This window comes from Poromitra crassiceps, assembly GCF_964638095.1.
Source record: "Poromitra crassiceps genome assembly, chromosome: 8".
Taxonomy (NCBI): domain Eukaryota; kingdom Metazoa; phylum Chordata; class Actinopteri; order Beryciformes; family Melamphaidae; genus Poromitra; species Poromitra crassiceps.
The window spans coordinates 7,270,135-7,296,974 of NC_139629.1; the positions used below are offsets into that span (position 1 = coordinate 7,270,135).

Consider the following 26,840-nt stretch of genomic DNA (forward strand, 5'->3'; position numbering starts at 1 on the left):
TGGTGTCAGGGCTAAAGTTGAGTTCAAGTGTAATTATTAAAATGTGTTACTGGCTCCTGGTCAACATAATAAGACATGCGTGTCTGTGAATGAGTGTCCAGCCACTTAGAGAATGTACACACTTGGCAGCTCCTGACTCACTCACTCACAACATCCTTCTATATGCTGCTCAGTACTACTTGAGCTAATCATAACAGCTTATGTTGGTCTCGACCTAGTTTCAAGATGAAGACCAGTCACGTTACCTCACATCACAATAGGCATCAGCTCCCAGCTTAAGTCAAGCGTAATCCTATAGTGTGGCGTCCGCTGTGACGTGTGACTCATCACCCCATCCTCAATAGCCAATCAGCCCCTGTCAACATGCCAATATGACGGCGGTAATGACGTCACTGCCGAGGCTATGAGGTGGCAGTACATATAGCCATGGTCAGCGCGTCATCGTCCTCTTTCCCTGATCCTTCACCTCATGGTCGCTGTACCTGGGCTGATCGTATCCCATCCTCTGAAGCTGTGTTTCGCCCTCCTCTCTCACCACAAGAAGAGAGGCATCTTACCACGGAGTCATTACGCCAAAGAACTAGTTGCCATGCTGCCATGCCATAGAATTAGTTGCCCTGCCATTTCATGCCATAGAACTAATCGCCATGCCATTTGTGAATAAAGCTCACTTGTTAAATTTTACCCACTGGTCTCTCATGATTGAAATATAATTACACGGCTTACTGTCTTTATTGAGAGACTATTGTGCCTAGGGGCGGGCAAACACCATCTCTCTCTCTCTCTCTCTTTCTCTGTCCTTCTGAACTGGTCAAACATGTTATTCAAATGCATTTGCTTAATTGAGCATTTTGTGAGAAGCGTGGCTTCTTGTTTCAACTACTTTGCATTTAGCTGAAGCGGTTTCTGAAAAGGTGTGTGGTGTGTTTTCCTTCAGCCGTGCTGTGCTCTTAGCACCAAGGTGATAGAGTAAGCAGCACTGGTGGACAGAAGGAGGCAATCAGTGGCTTTATGGAGCACTGATTTGACTCAGCGCTAAGAATAGCCCGCCTGATTCATTTGAGACATCTACTTTGTTGTCATTTTTCATTTGCGCCTTTGAGAGGAAGCTAAAATAATGCCAAGCGCTTGTCAGTGTAGTGAAAGAGAATCAAGACTTGTTTAATTTTTATATGTTCCAAATTTGAGTCATCAAATACATTGCTTTACTATATATATATTTTTTATTTAACCTTTATTTAACCAGGTCGCTCCCATTGAGATACAAAGACCTCTTTTTCAAGGGAAGCCTGGCCAAGATAGCAGCATAAAAGAAATAAAGTTACAACATTAAAACAGACAAACACCAAGGCTACGGCAACCATTTTAGGGCATCCTCGTCCGTCAGAGTATAGGCTATCGTTCCTCAGTCTAAGCGTTGTCAGTTGTCATGTCTCCTATAGTAAACCGTCGAGTGTGCTCTGAAACACCTTCAGTCCTCACACGAAAACGCTGTCATTCCTCCTGCCTCACTTATCACTCAAACTAGCTGTCAGGCATCACTCCTCACGTCTCACACAAAAACGTTGTCGATCCTCCTGCAGACTAGCTGTCAGGCATCACTCAAACTAGCTGTCAGGCATGTTCATTCTATTGGGTCTCATAGTTTACTACTTTAATATATTGTAAATATAAAAAAACGTGCACTTTCATGTGATGACTGACAGCTAGTCTGCAGGACGATCGACAACGTTTTTGTGTGAGACGTGAGGAGTGATGCCTGACAGCTAGTATATATATATATATTATATATATTATATATATATATATATAGTAGTATTATATATTATATAGTATTATATAGCCTACAGTATATTCCCAGATTATATTTTTAAGCGGTGCCAGCCGCTTCTATAGATGACTCTGTGTGTTTGTAGGCGAGATTTTGGGAGGTGTAGGCGAGATTTGAGGCAGCTAACACGAGATTTGGGGAAAACTCATCGAGATTTGGGCAAGACTGGCTTGAGGCGACAGGGCAGGGGGTGTGGCCCCGACCCCAGCTCCCCGGTCTGTGCAGACATGAGGCACAGGGCAGGCGTAGAGAGAGGGTAACACCCCCCCCCCCCATTCAAATGTACCAGAGAGTGAGTGTGTGGAGACAGAAGGCACCATGGTTTTCAAACCGGTGAAAGACACACATGTCCACGGGCGCACGCACGCCTCCAACCTGCAAAACCGGCACTGCTTACTTCAACACCTGGGTGTGATATGATGTGCGGCAACGAGTCGGTCGTTTCGGACCATTTTATGACAAACTGGGAATCAGAATCAGAATCAGAATCAGAATCAGAAAACCTTATTGATCCCCGAGAGGAAATTGGGACATGCTACAGTTGCTCGTACTCAGGCATGGAAAAATATCAATACCAAATACCTTGTTACCACAGTATTGTGACTTATTTCTTGATCAAATATATTTGTAATCAATAAACAATTCACAGTAGGCTAGGACTATACCCACACCCTCACATCTACTGATTTCATACACTATTGAAGACTGATGTGAGGCTGTTTTTTGTGACATGTATAGCTATTGAGATGTGTGTGGATAAGATTTAGCCTAGCCGCCTCTCCCCCCCGGTTCAAATGTACCAGAGAGTGCGTGTGGAGACAGACGGCCGGTGAAAGACACATGTCCACGGGCGCACGCCAACCTGCAAAACCGGCACCGCTTACTTCAACACCTGGGTGTGATTTTTTTACTAATTTCTGTCATGTATCCAACCAATCATTTCTTGTCACCACTTATGCATTCCATTTCAATGACAATGATGTCTGCAACGTGACTCACCTCCACTTCTATGCATTCGTTCAGTTTCTTTGTTCAATTTTCATATTTTCTAATTTGACACATCAAATACAGTGTGTTACCATACATATGGCATTCGTTCTTTTTACTTCTCAGTGATACTGTACTACTGTACTAGCACTTTGTACTAACTTTTAAATGGTTTATTGAAAGACATTTTATAGACTTATAGAATTTACTGTAACTTTGTATGTCACTTTGTATTATCACTTTGTATTCATTTTGTTTTTGAGAGTTTTTTATATTTTATATTGAGAGAGATTTTATTGAATTTACATGTAATATGATGCTGTGATGAAGGGGCAGGATCAAATAAGCTTTGCTTCTTTCTGCCCCTCCTCAAACTATTTTGTGTATGTTTTTTCTTGCTTTTAACGCATGTTGACTGCTGGCTTCACGTATGTGGAGTTATTTGTATGAGCTTTTGTGATGTTTTTTTATGTTTTGAACAGTTCGAGATAAATAAAGATCAAATCAAATCAAATATATTCCCAGATGATATTTTCTACTCATTTCTGTCACTTATCCAACCAATCACTTCTTGTCACCACCTATACATTACATTTAAATGGCAATGTTGTCTGGAAAGTGACTCACCTCCACTTCTATGCATTCGTTCAGTTTCTTGCAGGTGGCAGATATGGTCTCCGTAGTGCCAAATTCAAAGTACCACAGCTTGTTCTTCATTCTGTACAGCAAGAGAAAAACAGAGGAAAGACAATGATATAACGTGAGTAAGTTCATATTTACAGTTGTAATTGTGCATATAGCTTGCACATGCCCACCATGTTGTGAGCCTTAGTTTGTTTGCAGTGGACTGGGCACATCTGCTGTCCGGTGCCTGAGGTCATCTGACTTTCTGAAGCTGACGATTCAGGACAGTTAGCGACCGCGTAGTCTGACTCACTGGAAGCAGGTATAAGCTCTGCCACTGAGATAGTCTGGCAAACGAGACTAGCGGCTGCATGACCGAAGAGGTCAAAGCTCTATTGACGCACCCCAAAGCCTTATTCACCTTATGTTCAGACGCGGGGGTGGGCCAAATTCTTCCGGGTCGTGTTAACACTTCCGGCGGTCACGGCGCGAAATACAAAAGAACGTCAGAAGAGGAGAGTTGTTTTTGTAGCGGACAGTGCAGGGGGTAAAACAAAGAACGTAGCCTACTACTTTGAGCTCGGTACACAGCAAGCAAACGAGTATCCACTGTTAGCCAGGTCAGGTAACGTTATCGTCGACAATGAGGGGGCACTTTCTTGTAAAACATACCTGGACTCCAACAAAGAAAGCTTCAGGTGGTTTTCTCTCCTCCGAGCGCAGCGCGAGCCACTTACATCTATAAGACCTGCAGATGTTAACGTAATTCCCTGGCATGCGAGAATTAACGAGCCAGTTACATGGCGTTGCATTCTTAGACATTGCCGTTTGCTTTTATTTGGTATGTTACACACAATTGGCTAAATTATTAGTTAATTCAGAGTTAGATGATAAGGGAGCAGCCGGCCTTTTTCTTTTTCTTTTTTTTTAGCCGGAAGTCGTGACACGACCACATGACCGGGTCAAATGGGCGTGGCTACATAAGGTGAATAGAGGAGGCGCTCGTTAGGAACAGCAGTGCTTTCTGGGTAATGAACGGCAAATCGTTGACACCACTACCCATCCGCCAAATAGGTTGTTCTGCTGCCGTCTGCTTTTCCATCATAACAATAAACACATTTGTGCCTCCGTGCCCATATGCTGGAGCTGGCACGTCAACGTTGCCTGTGGGGGGGTGGGAGGGAGGTTGGCTGGAGGAGACGGTAAATCTGTCATTAGACTGTTAAATCACGCTTCATGTTATTCTGTCATTCACAGCATTCAAAAGAAGTCAAGGATCGAGCGAAGGTTAATTTCTGCCCTGCGGACGCAAAGTGACCTGATGGCTGGGCTTTTGTGTTTTCCTCTTTTTATTTGCTGCACTTTTGTGACTGAACATCGGTTGAATAAAGTCAATGTGAGTCAATGTGACATCTCCGCTTGATCCACCTGTAGCCTCAGGTGCAATCACCTCCCCTCACTGATGATGACAGTTTGATGGCGCGCGTGTACCCAGGGTTTTAGTTGGGTCCAGAACCTCAATTCTGTGACCATTCAGTCCTTCAGCCTTCTGTCCGTACTCTGTGTTCATTTCGTCCGTTTTCTGTCCGTCATCTGAAAGCTTACGGATACGCATGAAACGAAGGAAAACCACACACACACTCACACATGCATTTGACTCTCTACTGCCCACTGGTGGATGTATAGCTTAACATGATACCAACGTGAAAGACGCATGGAAGTATGTGGGCAGTGACGATTACACCGTTTGAAATGGACGCCCTTATTTACGGATGAAAATGGGGTATAATTGGGCCTTAAGATGTGTGTGTGTGCGTGCGTGCGCGTGCGTGTGCGTGTGTGTGTGTGCGTGTGTGTGTGGGGGGGGGGGGTGTTGTCGCTGGCTCACTCACTATTGAGATGATCCCCGGAGGTAACCAGATACACTAGTCGAGGAATCGGAGTACAAAATGTGACATCGGAGGCAGGACTCTGAGCCATTCATAGTCAGCAGCAGGCCAGCATTGTTGGCTGATCTCTGTACAGTACCTTGTAATCTCAGTGAGTCTTTTCCACCCTCTCCCCTTGGCGAGCACAGACACATTGTCTTGACGCTGACACTGCGGCTCACCACTGCCAAAAGGACGCAGTGGCGGGTTCATGACAGGTCATTCAAAAGACAACGACACACCTCTTTTCCACCAGAGACGACCAATACGATGGACCCGCAGAGCCGGATGAGAGCCCACCTCTGCTGCAGTTCCAGGCAGTATGTTGACGGGCATGGTACGTGAGGAGGACATGCTGCTGACACTGACAACATGCCTGTTGACACACAACAGCCTCTGCCCCCTGTGGGCGCAGCAGCGGTACCATGGCACTGAGACATGTGACATGTGCACCTATGTGCAGTGAAGATGCCACTGTCTCTGACTTGTCTTATCACTATACTGCCTTATTGCTTGTTGTGTCTCTTGTTGTTTTTGCACTCATATGCCCTGTTATATTTGTACTATGTTGTAAACGGAGTCCACAGCACAAGAATTTCACACGTGATACTTGTACCATGGAGTGACAATAAAAATCTTGAATCTTGAATCTTGAAGACACCCAGCAGCAGGGCACATCACAGGGCACACGGTGCCGACACCCAGCAGCAGGGCACATCATGGGACATGTCAGCAGAATGATCAAAGGAAATCCTCACATCTTGTTTGAAGGGGTCACAACAATCATTTTCTGTTGTTCTATCGAACTCAGGAGACAGAACTAAACATGAACTTCTACAAGTTAGAGATGAAACCCTTTCAAACATATTTATCTCGCTTCATTCAAATCCTTTAAACCTGTTTAATCTCACAGTTCCTTTCAGACTGTCTTCTTAAACCCGTTTCTTCAGCTGTTTTCTCCCTGCTCTCCTTCTCTCTCTCTATGTCCCTTTCTGTCACCTTCATTCTTACTCCCACTCTTGTTCTCTCTCTCGCTCTCTCTCTCTCTCTTCCACCTTAATACCTTCCCATAATGCACTGCTGTCAAATGAAGGGATTATGAGCATATTTGAGATCACAATTAGGCACAGTTGCAATTCTCAATGAGGCAAGCTGCCTAACCTCATTAACTCGCTTCCACTTGAGACGGCCTGTAAAAACAAATGCAATTAACTCATGTTTTTGCCACCTCTCCTGTGGACAGAGCGCAGCAGGGAGACAGGCCAGCTCTCCTGTGGACAGAGCTCAGCAGGGAGACAGGCCAGCTCTCCTGTGGACAGAGCGCAGCAGGGAGACAGGCCAGCTCTCCTGTGGACAGAGCGCAGCAGGGAGACAGGCCACCTCTCCTGTGGACAGAGCGCAGCAGGGAGACAGGCCACCTCTCCTGTGGACAGAGTGCAGCAGGGAGACAGACCTCTCCTGTGGACAGAGCGCAGCAGGGAGACAGGCCACCTCTCCTGTGGACAGAGCGCAGCAGGGAGACAGACCTCTCCTGTGGACAGAGCGCAGCAGGGAGACAGGCCACCTCTCCTGTGGACAGAGCGCAACAGGGAGACAGGCCACTTCCACAAGCCTTTCTTCCTTATTCGCATGTTTTTCACTGAAATTATAGAGAAATGCAGCAGAAAGTCTACAGAACAAAAAGGAACTTCAGCGGTTCGAAAAGGGACCATTTTGTATTCTGATGAGGACACTTGTTTTTCTCGTGCTTTGAGAGTCCCCAGTTCAGCATGCAAGGCTGTGTGCCTACAGAGCTCCGGGGGGCTCTGGCTGGTGAGGAGGGGGGAACGGGTTCACACACAACTGACTCACAACTGTGCTTACAGTGTCCTCAAGAAGAACAAAAACAAACAAACGTGTATTAAAGCAAAGTATTGATTTACTCCGATTCAAATTGTATCGATGCGGTAAATTGGCAAGATAAAAAAAATATCTCTTCAAAAGGCAACTTTTTGAAAGGGAACACAACGACAGGCAATGTTGGTGGAATCATATTTCATCTATGGGAGGTTGGAGGGTGGCTGTGGTGAGCAGGGGAAGGCAGAGTCTAAAGCTTGAATTATGCTCACCCTGCCGTGAAGGGCGCGTGGGTGGAGCGCGGGCCGGGCGCGTCAAATCACGTAAATTTGTTGGGCGTGGTTATTCGCTAGCTCCGTCGGGCGCTCGCCTTGTGCATGATTTTTTTTCTAACAGCGCGAGCAAACTCGCAAATTCTCTCCAAACATGGCCGCTTTCAAGCCACTGAGCCCTGAACACTGAGCTGTGTTTTCGCCACATTTCTTGACCCATGTGGTAGGCTATAAACTTAGATTTGCAACTGTTAATTTTTAGTCATTTCACCAAGTAAATGTGTTGTGTTGAGAGCATTATTGAGAGAGATTAAAAGCATCACAGAGTAGGCAATCAGGGTTGAGAAGTAAAACGGCTATTCAGTAAAAACAAGTTTGGTGATTCCTTTATGTGCTGATGTGGGGTCGTTTGAGAGTGAAAGCGCACTGAGTACTGCACATAATAGCGTTTCATTGCGACTTTTCCACGGGCTGTTCTCACTATTACCATTGTACAATAGGCTACATGCTGATCACTTTCTGAGTATAATGGCATCAACCCCAGCGCGGGGTCTGCACGGAGACTCGCGGGGCCCCACCCCCAACGAGCTTGGTCGAGTATAATTCAGCCTTAAGGGAGGTTGGAGGGTGGCTGTGGCGAGCAGGGGAAGGCTGCAGAGGGGGCGGAAAGGCAACAAAACAGGTTATTATGAAAACACACTTCAGGTGCTTCAGCGAGGCCTGGGGGCCACACCTCTCTGGCTCATGCCCCCCCCCCCCCCCCCCCCACACACACCTCCGTAAAGATAAGCATCTCTGTTAATCCCCTGTGTGAGCAGTGACCTTGTGAACCCACCTTCTCCTCCACCCCTCCCCTCTTCCTCCTCCTCTTCTCTCACCCCCGTCTCTACCTATGACCTGATCAGTTAGGTGCTGCTCACCTCAACTCTGGTCCATCAGTAGCATTACAGTAACCTTTATCCATCTGATCCTGACTCTGAAGAAGGCACTGATTAACGGAAAGTCACGATCAATCACGATTTCTATTAGACACAGTTTAGCTTTCACTGAAATATATGTGGTTATGCAGACTTTTTGCATGATTAACTGAGAGTTGCTTGGTGGATTGGCTGGTCTGCAGCGGGGTGGACAGTATAAGACTATCCTGGTCCAAGAAGCTAAGCCTAGTGTCTAAAAAAAGCTCTAACCATCAAACGTCTTCAATAGTGGAGGTCAATTAATTATATATATTAGTTATATTAAGTATTATTATATATTAAGTATAAACAGTTGAAGTATTATTATATATTAACACGTTCACTGCCAACGACGTGTTAACACGTTTTCAGAATCCAGCTGTTGACTGCCAACGACGTGTTAACACATTGACTGCCAGCCGTTTTTTTCTTACTGTAGGTAGCTTCTGCCAAGCCGTTTTTTGAGGATTGTGGCTCATTTTACAAGCGCCGAGGATTATTTTCTGCTTGGAGTTTGTGAACATACAATATCTCAAAAGTACTAATAGAATGTGTACTTTCTCTGTCTAAAAGAGTTAGTTTGTAGAGTTAGTAGTTATGTAAGCATTATCAGTTGAATACAGCATGGTTTTAGCATGAGAAAAAATATTCAGAGATAAACGGCTTTTTGTGAAATTCGATAGAGCTGTCACTTTAACCATTCATTTTTGTCTCTCTCTCTCTCTCTCTCTCCCTCCCCCTCTCGCTCTCTCTCTCTCTCTCTCTCTCTCCCTTCCCCTCGCTCTCCCTCCCTCTCTCTCTCTCTCTCTCTCTCTCTCCCTCCCTCTCGCTCTCCCTCCCTCTCTCTCTCTCTCCCTCCCTCTCGGGAGGGAGACGCACTAGGTTTAATCCTAGTGAGAGGGGGAGAGGGAGAGAGAGAGAGAGAGAGAGAGAGAGGGAGGGAGGGAGAGAGAGAGAGCGAGAGAGAGAGAGAGAGAGAGAGGGAGAGAGCGAGAGGCAGAGTTGCTTCAACTCCTCAACTCCTCCCTCTTCTTGGCTGCCGCGGCCGTCACAGTCTCAGTGCTTTTGCTGCTCTCCTGTGCCTGTCTGCAGGCTGCTGTTTGAGGAAGTCGGCATGGACTCGCTCGCTTCTTGGGAGTTTTGGTTGAGAGAAGCTTTTGCGATTCTGGTCATATTTATGCTGCGTGTTTCAAAGTGTGTTCCACCTGTAATGTATTATGTAAATTTGCAATCCCGCATCGCCAGCAATCAGTGCGAAAACGAGAGCGTTTTCCCCCAACCATTTTCATGAGAATGTAATACTGTAAAATCGCCTCGCCATTTCCTTGCTCCCTTTTTCTTTGATTTCGCTCGTCTGGGGGAGCACTGTCAACACTTAGTGGGTCGGTAAAATAGATTATACACATTCAATACCTCCAATAATTGTACAGGAGACGTAAAAGGGATTGATCAACGCCCCACCGTCAAAAAAAAAAAAACGATTTTTTTGACGTATCCATACGTCGCTGGCAGTCAAGCGCTGGATTTTTTTTGACGTATGCATACGTCGCTGGCAGTTAACGTGTTAACACGTCAAAAAAAAAATCGATTTTTTTTTTTTGACGGTGGGATGTGCATCTAACCCTTTTACATCTCTTATATAAGTATTGGACGTGTACAACGTGTACAACCCATTCCACCGACCCACTAAGTGGCGACAAGGAAGGCAAGCAAAAAGCAGTGTGACGAAGCCATTCTCATGAAAATGGATTGGCGAAAACGCTTTCGTTTTCGCGCTGATTGCTGGCAGTGCGGGATTGCAAATTTGCATAATAGATCACGGATGGAACACACTTTGAAACACGCAGCATAAATATGACCAGAATCGCAAAAGCTTGATCAAAGCTCTCAACCAAAACTCCAAGAAGCGAGCGAGTCCAACCAGACTTCCTCAAAGAGCGGCCGCTCAGACAGGCACAGCCGCACAGCAGCTGCAAAGCAGTGAGACTGGTGACAAGCTTGTGACACGGCCGCTGGCTGCAGCCAAGAGGAACGCCCACGGAGGGAGGAGTTGGAAGCAGAGGGGAGTTTCCTGCTGTTATGGAGGAAATTACTGTTCAAAACTATTGTTTAGGTCTTACTGATGCCAAAAATGAATGGTTAAAGTGACTGTTCTATCGAATTTCACAAAAAGCCGTTTATCTCTGAATAATTTTTCTGACGCTGAAACCATGCTGTATTCAACTGCTAATGCTTACATAACTACTAACTCTACAAACTAACTCTTTTAGACAGAGAAAGCACACATTCTATTAGTTGTTTTGAGATATTGTGTGTTCACAAAATCTTAGCAGAAAAGAATCCTCGGCTCTTGTAAAATGAGCCAGAATCCTCAAAAAAAAACCTGGCAGAACCTACCTACAGCATTGAAAAAAGGGCTGGCAGTCAATGTGTTAAGTATAAACAGTTGTCCTTTCATGTCAATAAATGTTTTGCTACGCCCCATCACCGACGATGATTCAACCTGCAGAATATTCAGTACATGAAAGCGTTCACATGTGCTGATCTAAACATCCGGTGTCGTCGGGAGGAGGGGAAAAAGTCATGCATTTTCCTTTTTCATTGTTTTGGAATAAACAGAAGAAGTGGGTATTGAGCGTGAGCACAGTGACACAAGGCTGAACAGACAAAGAAACAGAAGAAGTGGGTATTGAGCGTGAGCACAGTGACACATGGCTGAACAGACAAAGAAACAGAAGATCCAAGGAAAAACACACCAGAGTTTGATTTGACACAAGTGATGGCTGGGAAGAGATCATAAAATAACAAAAACAAAACAGGATTGCACAAATGAGCGCTTTAAAGGTCCCAATTCGTGCAGCTGTAACCTCTTAAAAACGTGTGTCTCTGGTCCATAAAACATGATTCTGGATTAATTTGTCGAAAATATAGCAACCCCGTTTGTTGTGACGGAGTTCTCACTTCCTCATCTCGTCGCTTCCCAAGAATGGTTTGTTTCTATAATATATTCAGAACTAACAGTTCCCATTGGCCGCTGAGGGAGAGCCCGCCCCAGGCTCCCAGCGGCCAATCAGATTAGCGTCTGTGGACCAGCATGCTAGGTTGCGAGTTATCGTTAACTTAACGGTTACTACGCTAAAGAGGACATCTCAAAATGCCTAGACTTACCGAATGCACCTCTGCAGTTGCTGGATCACGTACAGTTGGCGTCGCTCCAGCTAGAAGTGTTAATTTTGTGGCTATAGACAAAATGGTGCAGGTAGCTTGTGTGAGAGAGACCCGCGCAGTATGCGTGAGGAAGCTCGTGACGTCCCGATCCCCCGTCTGGGCAAACGAAGCGTTTGGGGGTGTGGCTTGGAGGAGACTGCTTGAGAGAGCTGTATAGGGACAAATCCAACTGTGGCAGTTCTGAGCTTGTGACCACTCATTACAGGGAGGGCTGACAGCAGTATATATGCATTTACAAGTAAAAACAGCTTTTGCACGGAATGGGACCTTTAAGAAGACGGGAGCTGAAGGGAGCGGTGCCCATATGATGAGGTAATGGCTTGGCAATTGGTTTGCCTTGGAAGTGTTCTTGTGGGCAGAGGGCGGGAGGAGGGAGGGAGGGAGGGAGGAGGAGGGAGGGAGGGAGGGAGGACAGGAGGAGTAATCCAGTGACGGGGATCTGATCTACTATCTGTTAATCCAATCAGGTGACCAGGTGTGACCTCGTGAACTATTCCTTGGGCTTGATAAAACTGCTTATGATGCAAGAGTGCACACAGACACAGACACACGCACGCATGCACGCACGCGCACGCACGCACGCACACACACACACAATAAGGATAAGGAAATACGGTATCTTTTTTACGTGTGACAGTATCATTATGAGGTGTACATGTAAAAGCACTATGGATCACAACACTACTTAACTGCAGTTCTCGTTAGTCTTATTGTCCATAATTTGTCTTCTACTAGCTGTTCTTCTTACTATGACCACTAGTAGGCTACAACTTTAGAACAATTGGGTAGTAAAGCTTGGGAATCAGGTCATGGGTCATCTCATTTCTGTCTAGAACGAAAGCGGTGGGTGAACAGCAGAATCTCAAGAGTGGAACAAGCTCATTAATAACCATTCAGGTCGTGTTGACACATTCCTTGTGGAGGTAAATCCTTTCCTGGGGGTCCTATACCCCACGGTTATATAACCTATGACCCTACAGTGTCAGTATGTGTGTGTGTGTGTGTGTGTGTGTGTGTGTGTGTGTGTGTGTGTGTGTGTGTGTGTGTGTGAGAGAGAGAGAGAGAGAGAGAGCATGTGAGAGAGTCTCTCACATGCTTGCTTGCATGCTTATATGTGCCTGTCTGTCAGGCTCAGGCAAACAGAGAGCAGTGTGTGTGTATAGATTTTCCCTTTAGGATAGCAGGAGAAGTGCAGCGGGTTAACAACAGCTTCTCTCCTTTTCTCTGTCTGAGAGATTTTATTTAACACTACTGTATTAGACATGTTACATAATATCTTGTTAATAATTGTTGGTTATATGATCTTGGTACAAATGGAACTGAGTTTATGGTAAACAAAGCTCATCACACAGCAGTTTAGATTGATTAAACTGGATAAATCAATGTGGAGATAAAGCGTCACTGCAGCTGAATGGCTGCAGGATAATGCCCATTGACCGAGGGGGGAGTTCCGATTGTGAAAATATGAGGCCAATGTGGAAGTTCCAAAAAAAACTGCAGTTCCTCAAATGTCCACTTGAGGCTGGCTGCAAAAGTGAGTAAATCCCTATTAACCCCCCTATCCAAAAATGTCCCAAATTTACAGCATAAATAAACATGTTAACAGGCTGGTTAAAAAAAGGTTTCATGGTTTATGTATTTAGGTTTTATTATCTGTACACTCAGCGGTGCCTGAGGAAGTCCCGGAAGTTCATCAATGACACGACCCACCGGCGCAACAGCTTGTTGTCCCTGTTGCCCTCAGGGAGAAGATACAGGGTCCCGAAAGCACGTACAAACCCCCTGCGGAATAGTTTCTTTCCGCAGGCCATGAGACGAATATTTTATTAGGTCATACTTTATTACCTTTCTTATTTTTACTGCCTTATTTGCCTTTACATACACCGTTTACATTGTTTGACCTATTTAACTGTTGCCTTACAGCCAATGTACACCAGATGCGTTGCAGATCCAACAAAACTGACGGATCGACTCTCGCTGTGTTAATTGATGGGCGATACACATGCAGTACGGAAAGATCACGCACCTGTTCTATTTTTGTCGGATCACCCATCCGTCTGACAGATGACACGAGTGTGGGTCTGTTCGCAGCCGTACCGCATCTGTTCCGGAGGCGGTGTACATTAGCCCTTATTGCCCTATTTGTTGTTTGCTGTGCTGTTGTGCCATATTTGTTGTTTGCTGTGATTTTGCACTATTTGCCTCCTACTGCACCTTGTCAGTAACGCAGCCCACAGCCTAAGAAGTTCACACGTGCATACTTGTACAATGGAGTGACAATACAAATCTTGAAATCTTTCTCACACCCTTTTCCCACATGCGTACCGGAAAATTACCTGTAAGTCAATATCGGACATTTCCCTGAATTTCCCTTCACACCTCAGCGTTCGCAAGTGAGAATCTAGTCGTCAAATAGCCGGTATGTTGGGGGGTGGGGTGGGGTGCGGCGGAGCGGGCGGGGGGCGGGGGGCGGAGGAGAGTGGCCTGGGGTCTGTGCTGCAGGCCACTGAGGCCAGTCAGAAAAAAACAACAAACACACATGGAGCCGGCGTCCACTCTTTTGATAATATTGCTGACGCGCTTTTTCCTCAAACGTAGACAGCGACGCAGACAAATTAAGGCGAAAATGGAAAGGGGATATACGTGCGAACAGAAACAGATTAATGTTTGCAGTCTTCTCCGCTCAACATCGTGCAGAATATGAAGATAGACTAAACCGGGGACAGATCATGACAGTGTTATGTACCTCTGCGCTGCTGCGTGAGACTAGAGCCGTCTGGAAGCGAGAGAGACCAGGAGGGAATTTATTTTGGGAAGATGCTCTGAACAATTTTGACGACGTGGAATGGAAGCGTCATTTTCGCATGTCCCGGTATTATGTGCTGAGTCTGGTCCGACCCGCACGCAAGATCACCCGGTGGCGAAAACCACTGGAAGCGCGTTTGCGACTGGCAATAGTCCTTTGGTGGTACGCAACACCAGGGGAATATCGAACAATCAGCTGTGTATTTGGTGTTGGACTGTCTACTGTGTGCAACCTGGTCCACGAAGTCACAGCCCACTGATAGCGGAAAATGACTGGACCCCTTTCTCACCTGTCTGTCTATCGCGGCATACCGCTCTTCTGACTAGCTCAAAACTGGTGAAATGGCCGCGACGACGGGGTCGCGCTTATACCGGCACGGCGCCTTTCCCACATGCAGCCATTTGACCACGTTCCGGTCATTTTGCGGTACAAAGCGCATGTGGGAAAAGGGCTGAAGTGTCACATCTCCAACCCCCCCCGGGCTTATAAATAGTGTCAAGTGGTGAGTGCTGAGCCAATATCAATCAGGTCTGTAGGAGCAGAAGTGCTCATCAGAGATCACTGAGCACCAGGTCACCCTTTGGCCATCACATTCATCACGGTCTGATGGAGAAAAACAAGCAGCTCAGTTTTCATACAAGAGTCGAGAGACCTCTGCCCATTGTGGGCTTCATTCATAAAAGTTCTCTAAAGACTTTATCCAAGATTTCGTTGTGTGGCCATTTCAAAGAATATGATAAAAAAAAAAAAAAGCTTTCATACCGTGTAGTGATCAGAACTAGTCCTAGCTCCTGATATATCACAATGAATTTAGTTAATAGTCAATGTTTCTGGTGATCCTGACATCAAGAAAACCTTTTCATAATTTCTAAAGACACGCATAAAATGTGTGTGAAACAAATTCAATTAAAAGGAAAGGCCTGGGTTTTGCATGATCCTCTGGACACCCAGCTTAGCTCCTCTGTCTTCATTGTGGAGCTGGGAAACGGATTGTCCACTCAACCAAGACCCACTATTGTTATTGTAATCAAACAAACACCCCCCCCCCCCTCCACACATGAGCCATTCCACACTTACTAATCCAAAACTTCCTCTCCCTACCTCCCCCCACTAGGGCTCTGACACACACACACACACACACACACATGCACGGACGCACACACACACACGCACGCACGCACACACACGCACGCACGCACGCACACATACACACGCACGCACGCACACACACACGCACACGCACGCACACGCACACACACACACGCACACACACGCACACACACACACACACACACACACACACGGCATTGTGGCTAGTCTGAGAGGTCATTAGCACCTGGGCTTTGGGCTCCTTGAGGTCTAGCTACTGTGGCTATGAACTGATAAAGCTCCATAGACTGAGGTGTCAGGACTCACACGTCCCCCTCCACACCCTCTGTCTCAATCGGCCCAGAGGGGGGCATTCTGTCAGGGTGTATGTGCGGGTAGATGAGTGGGGGTTAGGGTTGTGAAAAGTATCAATAGTATCAAAAAGTATCAATACTGACAATTTGAGTAGGATACAATACTCATTTGCAACAGGTATCGATAGTATCAATAAGTATCAATACTAAAAATTTGAAACGGAAACAATACTCATTTGCAACAGTTTTGATAGCATCAGTGCTTTCTTTGAATGAAAATTCACTGATTTTTCCCTCCCTATCATTGGTGGGTATCTGTTGCTTCAACAAGCTAAACGTGTTCTGATGTCTAGATCAGGGCTAATCTGCTGTCTAAATTCAAAGTTTTATCAGGCCTAGATTATGGAGAAGTGTGCGTCTGTCCGGTGTCCATCTGTCTAACTTTATTTTTATGCCTCTTGATGTGTCGTCATCCCCCCCTTCCCGTGGTATCGAAAATGGTATCAAGTATCGATATTTTCCTGGGTATCGGTATCGAAGTAGAAATTCTAGTATGGTGACATCCCTAGTGGGGGTTGGTGTTTGAGAGAGACAGACAGAGCGAGAGAACGTGGCAATGTGAGTGGCAGCGAAGACAATAAAGCAGTGAAACACTGAGCCAAGTGCTACATGTGGCTGTGGGCCCTCCCCAGGACAGGTCAAAGGTGATTCATCACCCAGTGACATCTACTCACCCGGTGTAGGGAAAGAGCGCTCTGTCTCCACGCTAATTCCTTTCAATTGAAATTGGCATGAGAAAAAAAAACAGACATTTACACAGCCAAAACATCAGTCAGACAACAATAAAACAGTTACAAATGTCCATCAACTGCCTACTGCTCTGTGAAGCATTGAGGACGATAGAGAAGGCGAGGAAGAACCAATAAGCTCCGGTGTGGTGGTATGGCACAGACAGACTAGCCGACGGTTGTCAGACGTCAGTCACTGTTCTCTTCAGATTACACAGCTCATTGTGGTTTTCACACTATATGACTGAGCAGCGACAGGGGATCACACACGACAAGATATTTCCCCAGGAGAGTCCCTAACGAGTTCGCAAACACCATCTCACAACAGATTTATTCTTTGTGAACATATGCTCGCAAAACACATGGGCCATTCTACAGACTTGACTTATTAAGTTGACTGCTCTCTCTATCTATTTCAATAGATAATAGAATGATCTTAGTAAATATCTAAGATTTGCATAGCTACTTAAAATATTTTTAAAATTTGCCTGCCAGTGCAAACAGCAGACATAATAACCCTGGCCGGGTCAGCCTCACTGCGCTCTCATTGGCTGAAACACGTTGATGGCTCTTCCGACACAACCAGATATTTAGCCTGCTAGATATCTGTCACGCCTCAGTCTGACTCATTGGTGAGCTCTCCGCTCGTGTATTTCAACAGTTCACACATAGCAATCAACACCGAGCCAAGGAGGGCGATTTGTGGGGTTTGTCGCCGCAAACTCCAAAAACTGCTGCTGAGGGCTCGCCAAGGGGTAATATCCTCTAGTCTAGTCCATTGGTTCCCAAACTGTGGTCCGCCTGGTGGTCCACCAGAGAATTGCAAAAAATAAAATAAAAATACAATTTTTTTTACATATATCGTATCGGTACACATTAACCCTGAGGAGTAGCCGGCTTAGGCCGATTTTTGGACATATCGTGATACAGTATTTGGGAAATATCACAATTTTGAAAATGTACTTTCAGAGGCTCAGTTTTAAAGCCAGAGCAAAGTTTCTGGTAGCATTATGAAACTATAAGACCCAAGGAATCGATTGGTACCAACCATGTCATGCTAGCTTATCAGCAAGGTGGCTAAATAACACTCCAAATTTAGGCTACATTTTGGCGAGGAAAAAAACATTTTCAAAGGGATCCGACCTCTTCTTCACAGACTAATGGTGGCAGGTGTGCGTGTGCATGTCCATTTGTTTGTGTGTCCGTTTTGAACCATTAGCCTTATATTGTGATTTAGCCTTTCTGCTGCTATTGCATGGTTAAATCAGCAAATTTCATCTTATGGGGGGGGGGGGGGGGGGGGATTTGGTATACGCAGAGAAAGTGGTCCCTGGGAAATTTGGTTTGGTACATAGTGTAAGGTGACCAGACGTCCCCGATTTTCGGGGACAGTCCCCATTTTTGGTGACCTGTTCCCGGCTGGAGCTGTCCCCGAAAATGTCCCAGATTTTCTACTGGCGTCTGCGGCCGATATGACTCTAGCTCTAGCAGGCTCATTCTTAAATCTACAGTAGAGTGAAGATACTTAGAGGCTATGAAACTGTAAGACCTACAGCATCCATTGGGACCAACAATGCCGTCGGGAAGGGGGCTAAATAATGCATTTTGCAAAACCAGCATGGTCAATTTCAAAGGGGACCCCTGCCCGCTCTCACCTCAAGATATCTGAGTGAGAATGGATTCTATGAGTGTACCCATGAGTCTACCATTTACAGACGTCACTGGCCAACCACTCAATCAGGAAGGTAAGGTTGCAGGAGGCTTACGGGTTAAAAGCATATAAAAGCATCACATGTCTATGTAGCCCGTTGATCCAGGCATCTAATAAGTGCTTACATGCTGCTTCCTGCTGGTCTAGGAAATCTTGAACAATGAAAAAACACTTAGGACTGTAACACTGAAAAGACTTTTTGAGATCTGAGGCTATTCATAAAACATTTGGCGCTGTAGGTACGGACGGCAAGGCCTCATGCTGCTGGAGAACACAGTGACATTGACATTTTGTAAAGGGGCACAGTGAATTAAGTGTGTAGTGTGTGTGTGTGTGTGTGTGTGTGTGTGTGTGTGTGTGTGTGTGTGTGTTGGGGGGGGGGGGGAGGCACCAGGGGCCTCTTCCTGAAGCCAACACTGTTTATTAATTTATTAACAAATGAAACCGGAATCATCCCCTTTTTTTTATTTCATAGGTAATAACATTGTATATTTTAATGATATATTGATTGCCGGACTGGAAATGTCCCCGATTTTCATTTGAGAAATCTGGTCAGCTTAACATAGTGGTACTTGGTCGGAAAAGTTTGGGAACCCCTGCTCTAGTCTAAACTGGGCATTACTGTAAATAGTATAGGACTTTATGGGGCATTCCTTTAAAACTGGGAAATGGGGATGTGACGGTTCAAAGGTCATGAGCTCGAACGGTGACGTCACCAGTGCACGTATCTTCTCTCCCAAACTCGTAGGAGCCTCAGCAGCCCACGACCTAAAAAATCCAAGATGGCTGCTCTGCGCAACAACAGTAGTTAAAATCGTAGTAAATACTGTTTATTAGCACTTCTGTCTTGTTTGTGTCTCATTAAATCAGCTGTACACACAGCACTGTCTAACTTCTACGTGTGTGTGGACATGTTGCTGCAGTGTTTGTATGCGCAAAATACCACGAAATGCCTTGTTATCAACTGTTATTGCTAAAGCTAGACTAGAGCTAGCCTGGCTAAAGCTAGACTAGAGGGGGTTCCTCTGCCTTTCCGAAGCCCTGCCACTCCGAACGTTAACTTCCATTATTCGGACTGGCGGTCGTTCACCTTAGAAGCCGCAATGCCGACCTTAGGTTTAGGCGTGGGGGTGGGAGAGGTTAGGTTTTGGGTTAGGGTCTGGGGGAGGTTAGGTTTGGCGTGGGGGCTGGGAGAGGTTAGTGAAAAACGGGGAATATAGACCCCCTTTCTGAGTGCCGATATTTCGGAGTGGCAGAACGTCGGAGTGGCAGCACGTCGGAGTGGCAGCATGTAACCAGACTAGAGCTAGCCCTGGCTAAAGCTAGACTAGAGCTAGCCCTGGCTAAAGCTAGACTAGAGCTAGCCTGGCTAAAGCTAGACTAGAGCTAGCCCTGGCTAAAGCTAGACTAGAGCTAGCCTGGCTAAAGCTAGACTAGAGCTAGCCTGGCTAAAGTTAGACTAGAGCTAGCCCTGGCTAAAGCTAGACTAGAGCTAGCCTGGCTAAAGCTAGACTAGAGCTAGCCTGGCTAAAGTTAGACTAGAGCTAGCCCTGGCTAAAGCTAGACTAGAGCTAGCCTGGCTAAAGCTAGACTAGAGCTAGCCCTGGCTAAAGCTAGACTAGAGCTAGCCTGGCTAAAGCTAGACTAGAGCTAGCCTGGCTAAAGTTAGACTAGAGCTAGCCCTGGCTAAAGCTAGACTAGAGCTAGCCTGGCTAAAGCTAGACTATAGCTAGCCTGGCTAAAGTTAGACTAGAGCTAGCCCTGGCTAAAGCTAGACTAGAGCTAGCCTGGCTAAAGCTAGACTAGAGCTAGCCCTGGTTAAAGCTAGACTAGAGCTAGCCTGGCTAAAGCTAGACTAGAGCTAGCCCTGGCTAAAGCTAGACTAGAGCTAGCCTGGCTAAAGCTAGACTAGAGCTAGCCTGGCTAAAGCTAGACTAGAGCTAGCCCTGGCTAAAGCTAGACTAGAGCTAGCCCTGGCTAAAGCTAGACTAGAGCTAGCCTGGCTAAAGCTAGACTAGAGCTAGCCTGGCTAAAGCTAGACTAGAGCTAGCCTGGCTAAAGCTAGACTAGAGCTAGCCTGGCTAAAGTTAGACTAGAGCTAGCCCTGGCTAAAGCTAGACTAGAGCTAGCCTGGCTAAAGTTAGACTAGAGCTAGCCCTGGCTAAAGCTAGACTAGAGCTAGCCCTGGCTGCTTTCCCGACTGTTTAAATGGAACATCAACAACTCGGCTGTGACTCAACCGTGAAATCCTTCGCAGCCATAAGTCAGATTCACGCAGCAAGAGAGCTGTCAGTCAGTGGAATAGAAATGGTTTGATACCATCAAGCACAGGAACAATAGTGAAGTCATTCCATATAACAATGCTGGAAAGAATGTTCCAAGTGAAATCACACTGATGCAACATTTGTGGGACGGATGAGTGTGTGGATGAATACGAGTATAGTAACAGTAAATATACATTCTCGTAGATCTTTTCAAAAGGAGAGAGTTTTATAGGATACTGCAGTGGACTGTGAGTTTGGGTCCTGCACGTGCATGTATCTCTCTCGACACCTTTTGACTCTTTGTGGCTCTTGGTCTAATGGATCAAAGAGAAAGAAGCCCCCAGAGAAGAGAGGTATCTTTCTTTCATGCTTCATCACGCTCTGTTCTTCCCTCCCTGTGATGCTGGAAACAGATCTGGGACAGGGAATGGAAACTTGGGCATTAATTATTGAATTTCAAAGGGGTAAACAAGGCATCTCTCTCCCTCTCTCTGTGTGAGTCTCTCTCGCACCCCTCCCCCTCCTTTACTACTTTCTATATGGCTAATTAGTTGTTGTTGTTGTTGTTGTTGTTGTCGTCGTCGTCGTCACATAAACAACATGAAACACCAGCTGAAGGTACGACGCCGCACAGAGACTCGCTTCCAAAGTGAGTCACCGGCCTTCACAAACAAGATTTTATACTTTACGGAGAGTGCTACAGCAAAGGAAAAGTACACAGCACTAATGTCACCAAGGTAAAGCTTCAGTTTTGGTCTACTTCACACACGCACGCACACGCACGCACGCACAGACACACACACACACACACACACACACACACACACACACACACACACACACACACACACACACACACACACACACACAGACACACACAGACACACACAGACACACACACACACGCACGCACGCACACACACACACACACACACACACAGGGCTCGGGGCTATCTAATAGGCTATGTATACAGCTGCTGTGTGTTCTTCTCTACTGTGCGTCTGAATGAGTGCAGAGAGGAGAAGTGCTGTGGCGCTGCTGCTGCTGGAAATGAAAGCAAGGGGACATCAAAGAGGTTGTAACCACGGGCCATAAAAACAGCCCTGGGAAAGGAGGGACCCGCCACTCTGTTGTGAGAAAACCTCATATATTTGTCCTCTAAATGATCATTTCCATACAGTAGTAGGAGTCAATGTGGACACGTCTCAACTCGTCTGCGCGACAAGATCAGGTCTAGGTGATCTGAACAAAGAATGAAATGAAAATGAAAATGAAAATCATATCGATATTTCTTCTCTCATGTCAGTATTTTGCCCCTTCTCCAGATGTCAGATAGGGTCAACTTCCAGCATTGATATAACATTAAATAGAAGACTATTCGTTTGTCCTCGTGCCCTTCCATTTGAAGATACCCTTTATTGTGCTAGAACGACGCCAACATCCGTTTAGTCGTACGGTCTGTCCGCAAGAAGACGAGTGGTTTCATTCAGCTCTCCTGCGCTGCAGTTAGTTGTACAGGAGAAACTCCTCATTTGGCCCTGGTGTAACTGGGTTGACAACTTTCAACCAAGCTAAACAAACAACAACAAACCTCTCAGACAACTCCTAGTGGTGAGATGACTGAAGGTCAAACATGAACAATCACAGCATTCACAACATTTGTGGCTGGACTAAGGTCATGAATGACACAAATAATAGGTGAAGCAGACGTTGTGTGACCACAATGTCTGCAGGAAGCACAAATACTGCGCAGTATCTACGAATGGACTTTGGCTGCACAGTGTGGACACGCACAGACTCTTTAACATCACACAACTCCGTTCACAAACGAGGCAATGCCAATCTATTGATTCCACTATGCAGGCAGGTTTTGTCCCGTTATCGATTGCTGACCACTGCGGCCCGAGAATGCTATTGGGTTTCCAGCTCAGAGTTGAGAGGTCACTAGCTGCTCGTGGGGTTGCTGCTTAGCTAATGATGTAAATGAATGACACGCAGGGATCAGCTTGCGTTAAAGCAGTTGTTATAGAATTGAAGTCATTACATATTCAATAAAGCTATACGGTAATTGCATACACACAATTATTGGTATGAGTTATTAGATAAATACACGTTATATGGAGCCAATAGGCAGACACCATCGTCTACAGACAGACAGCTTATCTGTCGCCTCTGCCACACAATCTTGAGCTTTGTGCTGTGTGCTTCTAATCATCCCTCCCCCCTCTCTCTCCTCTCCTCAGTATAGAGAGGCAAAGTGAACGTCACTTCCTGCTTCAGCACTGTACCAGAGATTTTCTTCCGCAATTTATTTTCCCATAGACATTTCGTAAAATGCTTATAAAAATAGTTTTACTTGGTCAAACCAAACGGTTCAGCTATAGTTAGAATCGGGAGAGACCATGGAACATTTCACACGGACCAAAACAAAAAAAAACGTTGAAAAAACATTTTCTTTAAATCCGCATTTTTCTTTTGGTCCGAGTGAAATGTTATGCGATCTCTCCTGTTTCTAAATACATCTCTGGTACAGTGCTGATGCAGGAAGTGACGTTCCACTTTGGCTCTCTATAAGAACCATGACAACTGTTATATCTTTACTGCATTCTTTGACCCTCTGTACTCTATACATCATGTACTGTATACTGGGATGCTTGCAGTCCTCCTGTAATGAAGTTTTACAGGGGTATGTTATGGCTAATACATTCAGACAACTTCCTGACTCCCTGGCTTCATTTCAATAATTGGTCATTGTTCCATATTGGCTGGAAATGTTATTTATGCGGGAGGAGAATGATGATTATTGATACAAATTCCATTCTATATCAGCAGTAATACTGACAAAACCTCATGTGAAAGACTACCTTCATTGTTTGCCCAAAGCCAGTGTGCTTCACCCCCTGTAGCTCCTTCCAGAAGATCCCATTTTCTCACCTGCTATTGAACTTCTCAGGGTGTTTTTCTCGCATCAGGTGAAAGCGGTGGGCGATGGAGGCATCCTGTAGGAGAGAACATAGAGAAACATATTACCTGGAGGACATCACTGAACTCCCCACATCATCACGGCTTGCCGCAGGCTCACAGAAGAACACCCGTGCCCTAGGTCAATAGGTCAAACAAAGCAGTGTGGTGCCAGCGTAAAAAGATACACTCGCCCTGGAGCAAAGTTCGATCGGCCCTGACCTTTGAAACAACCATTACATTGATCTACATCTTCATCATCTTCTAAAAACAGACCTACATTCATATTTATTTGGGAATTCAATTTCATGGCAGTTTATAACTCTGCAATAAGAATGCTCATGGTCTAAAATTGGAGTGAAATACTGCGTCGAATAGTAACGCAAAAAGCATCGTTGAAGGAAAGGTCACAAGGTGAATGAGGGCTCAGTCTGCAGCACCCTGTCCTCCCCTCCCCTGTGTTTAACCCCTGACCTCTGGGGCAGAGATGAATGTAACCCTGATCAGTCACACAGAGGGCCCTCAGGATGACCTTCCTTATAGACACATTTCAGCACCGACAGGGGACCATGCTGCCAAAAGCGCACCTTGAACCATACGGGATTACATGATATACTGTATTCCTCACATCTTTCTTTCACTCCTCCTCACAGGAGCCCGTGGAAGTGTTTTGCGCTTGATTCAGGAGGTTTCACCCATTAAATGTTCAAATTACTATCATGTCTGCTTCATAGAGCCTTTGCCATCGCTGCCCCAACCCTCTGGAACTCTCTGCCCCTCAATATCAGAAACTCCGACTCACTCACCTCCTTCAAAACCCAACTCAAATCCCACCTCTTCAAAACAGCCTACAATTAGGGATGGGGCCGATCCGATCCAATATCGGTATCGGGTGCCGATATGGCACTAATTCACGGATCGGATCGGATCGGAATTGAATTTTTTTTTTTTTTTTTTGCAATTCCAGCGCACAGCTGGCCGTAATTTGTATAATAATGTATAATAGTATCCTTCTTTGCCTTGTATATTTTCTTAATTTTGTCTGCTTTTTGCAAGGTATATTAAAAAAAACAACTTTAATTGGCCAAATCTTTGCCTATACTGTATATTCAAGAAAAATATTGGTATCGGCATAATATCGGTATCGGCAGATATCCAAATTCAGGTATCGGAATCGGATCGGAAGTGAAAAAAGTGGATCGGTGCATCCCTACCTACAATATCTGACTTCTACCTCTAACCACCATTCCATCTCTGTAATCTATTGATTTGTATTTGTTTTGTATCTGTATTCGTTCTTGTTATTTAGTTTTGTTTACTGTATTACTTTTCTATGTATTGTAAAGCGTCTTTGAGTTCCCCAGAAAAGCGCTATATAAAACTTATGTATTATTATTATTATTATTATTATTATATCACGGATTTTCTTTTTTTAAACAAGACTAATTTTGAAAAGCTTAATGGCCTCATTCTTTTGTCCGCCCCCAGCTTTATCCCAGTACATATGGTGGTGGACTGGACACTTGAACTTTGAGCGGATGTGATCAGGCAAACAGACCAGTCTTTATTGACCCCAGGCTGAGCTTGACCAGCCGCCTCTTCTGCACTGCTCCGGCCTGAGGGTGCGATCTGTCTTTCACAGACACACCACCATCGTAAGTTCCATGGAAGTTCAGGATGCACAGGCTGACAGATAACATCTCCTGTACGTCAGAAGATGTAGTATAATATACTGTATTCATATATAGATAACTTAATGCCTACAATGTGGCATGATGGATGGGAAGTGCCACTCTGCTGGGTGAGTCAGTGATTTTATCACAATGTAAAGAACAGAGTTAAGGAGGAGGGGTTGCGGTTGAAAAGGTTAATAGAGACACAACACAGCAGACAACTGTACTTTCTTCCACCAGCTAATGCACGGAGACACTGTGAATGCATGAAGACATTGTCAAGTCAATAAGAGATGACAGTGAGCCAATATGAAGTCATCACACGCAGCAGCAGAAACACAAATGGCTGGGGGATCGATTCGCCTCGAAGTCCACATAAGTACTTCATGTAGTTAAAAGAAAGTGGGCCTGAATCGAGTAAGAGTTTGATGAATGGTGGCCTGCACATTTTCACTATTTTCCTCTGTTTCCATTCTGCTTTCATACAACACATTTGATATGGAAGCAGCTATGATCTTGTGCACTAAGTGAATCACAGAGAACATGAGTGGGTTCATCCTCTCTAATGGTATACTTTTTCCATTTTCCTCTCCATTTGCAAAAACACTTAAAAACAAGACTAGGTCAAAAACCTAGTATGCGGCTGAACCGGACTGGATTTATGATTCTGAATTGGTTTTTTTTATTGGCTTCTTCTTCTTCTTTTTTTAAAATGGACGTACATTGTCCATTTCTGATTCTTCAGCTAAGATAGGTGATAGTAGAAGAGTGACTTGCAGGGACAGGACATGTGTTGTTGAGATGTGTTCTTGTGGGCGGTTGGGTGGACCAGGGTTTGCCAGGTCCAGACCTTCGAATCCGCCCACTCCACGGAGTTGCATGGAATTGGCCAACTACAATTGGGGCATTAACGAGTTGACAATTCAGGGGCACTTTACACGAGGACGGTTTCCTATGGTGACGGGGAATTATTTTATCGTTAGTGCCTCCCTTTTAGACGGCGAATTTGCGCTTAGGAAACGACACATTTAGAAACCACCCTCCAGAGTGGAATTCTTGGTGACGCTCCCCGCTGAGCGCTCCATGTAATCGCTTTGACACGGCTCATTTCAGGAACTCTGACGTGCCTGCACTCGCGACACACGCGATTACGTCATAGTCGTGCGCGAGTTCAGTCAGGAAAACAACACGAAGAGAAGCAGACATGGATCTTATGGTTGTGCTCTCGTTGATGTTGCGGGTGCTTACGTGGCAGAACCAGATAATACTGGCAGTTCTACGCCTTATCCAAGAGTGTTATTCTGAGCAGGTACACCAAATGGATTATATGCATTATTATGCAAATACTGTATGACGCTCCACCACTACGTCACTACGTCAGCGACGAGCAACGCCCCGTTGACCATCACACTGCCACCTAGTGACCTGGCATGTACATTACGGCGTTTTAAAAATTCAATAGCGCTCATGTAAACAGGGAGAAGGTGTGAAGGAAAAGGTGTGAAGGAAACGCTATTGTGTCATTTCTTCCAGAAACTGTCCTCGTGTATAGGGGCTCTCAGTCTGCTATG

General features: G+C 45.5%; 1 protein-coding gene across 1 annotated transcript in view; it reads right to left on the reverse strand.

Moving 5' to 3' along the window:
• dgkg (diacylglycerol kinase, gamma) overlaps positions 1 to 26,840 on the reverse strand; it is a gene marked incomplete at its 3' end in the record, with an annotated part of 116,709 nt that overhangs the window by 28,332 nt on the left and 61,537 nt on the right. Inside the window, exons 21-22 of the mRNA XM_083642126.1 lie at positions 23,570 to 23,634; positions 3,446 to 3,536 (exon numbers count right to left, since the gene is read on the reverse strand). Of these exons, the coding sequence (XP_083498252.1) occupies positions 3,446 to 3,536; positions 23,570 to 23,634 (156 nt within the window). The remainder of the gene's footprint in view (positions 1 to 3,445; positions 3,537 to 23,569; positions 23,635 to 26,840) is intronic.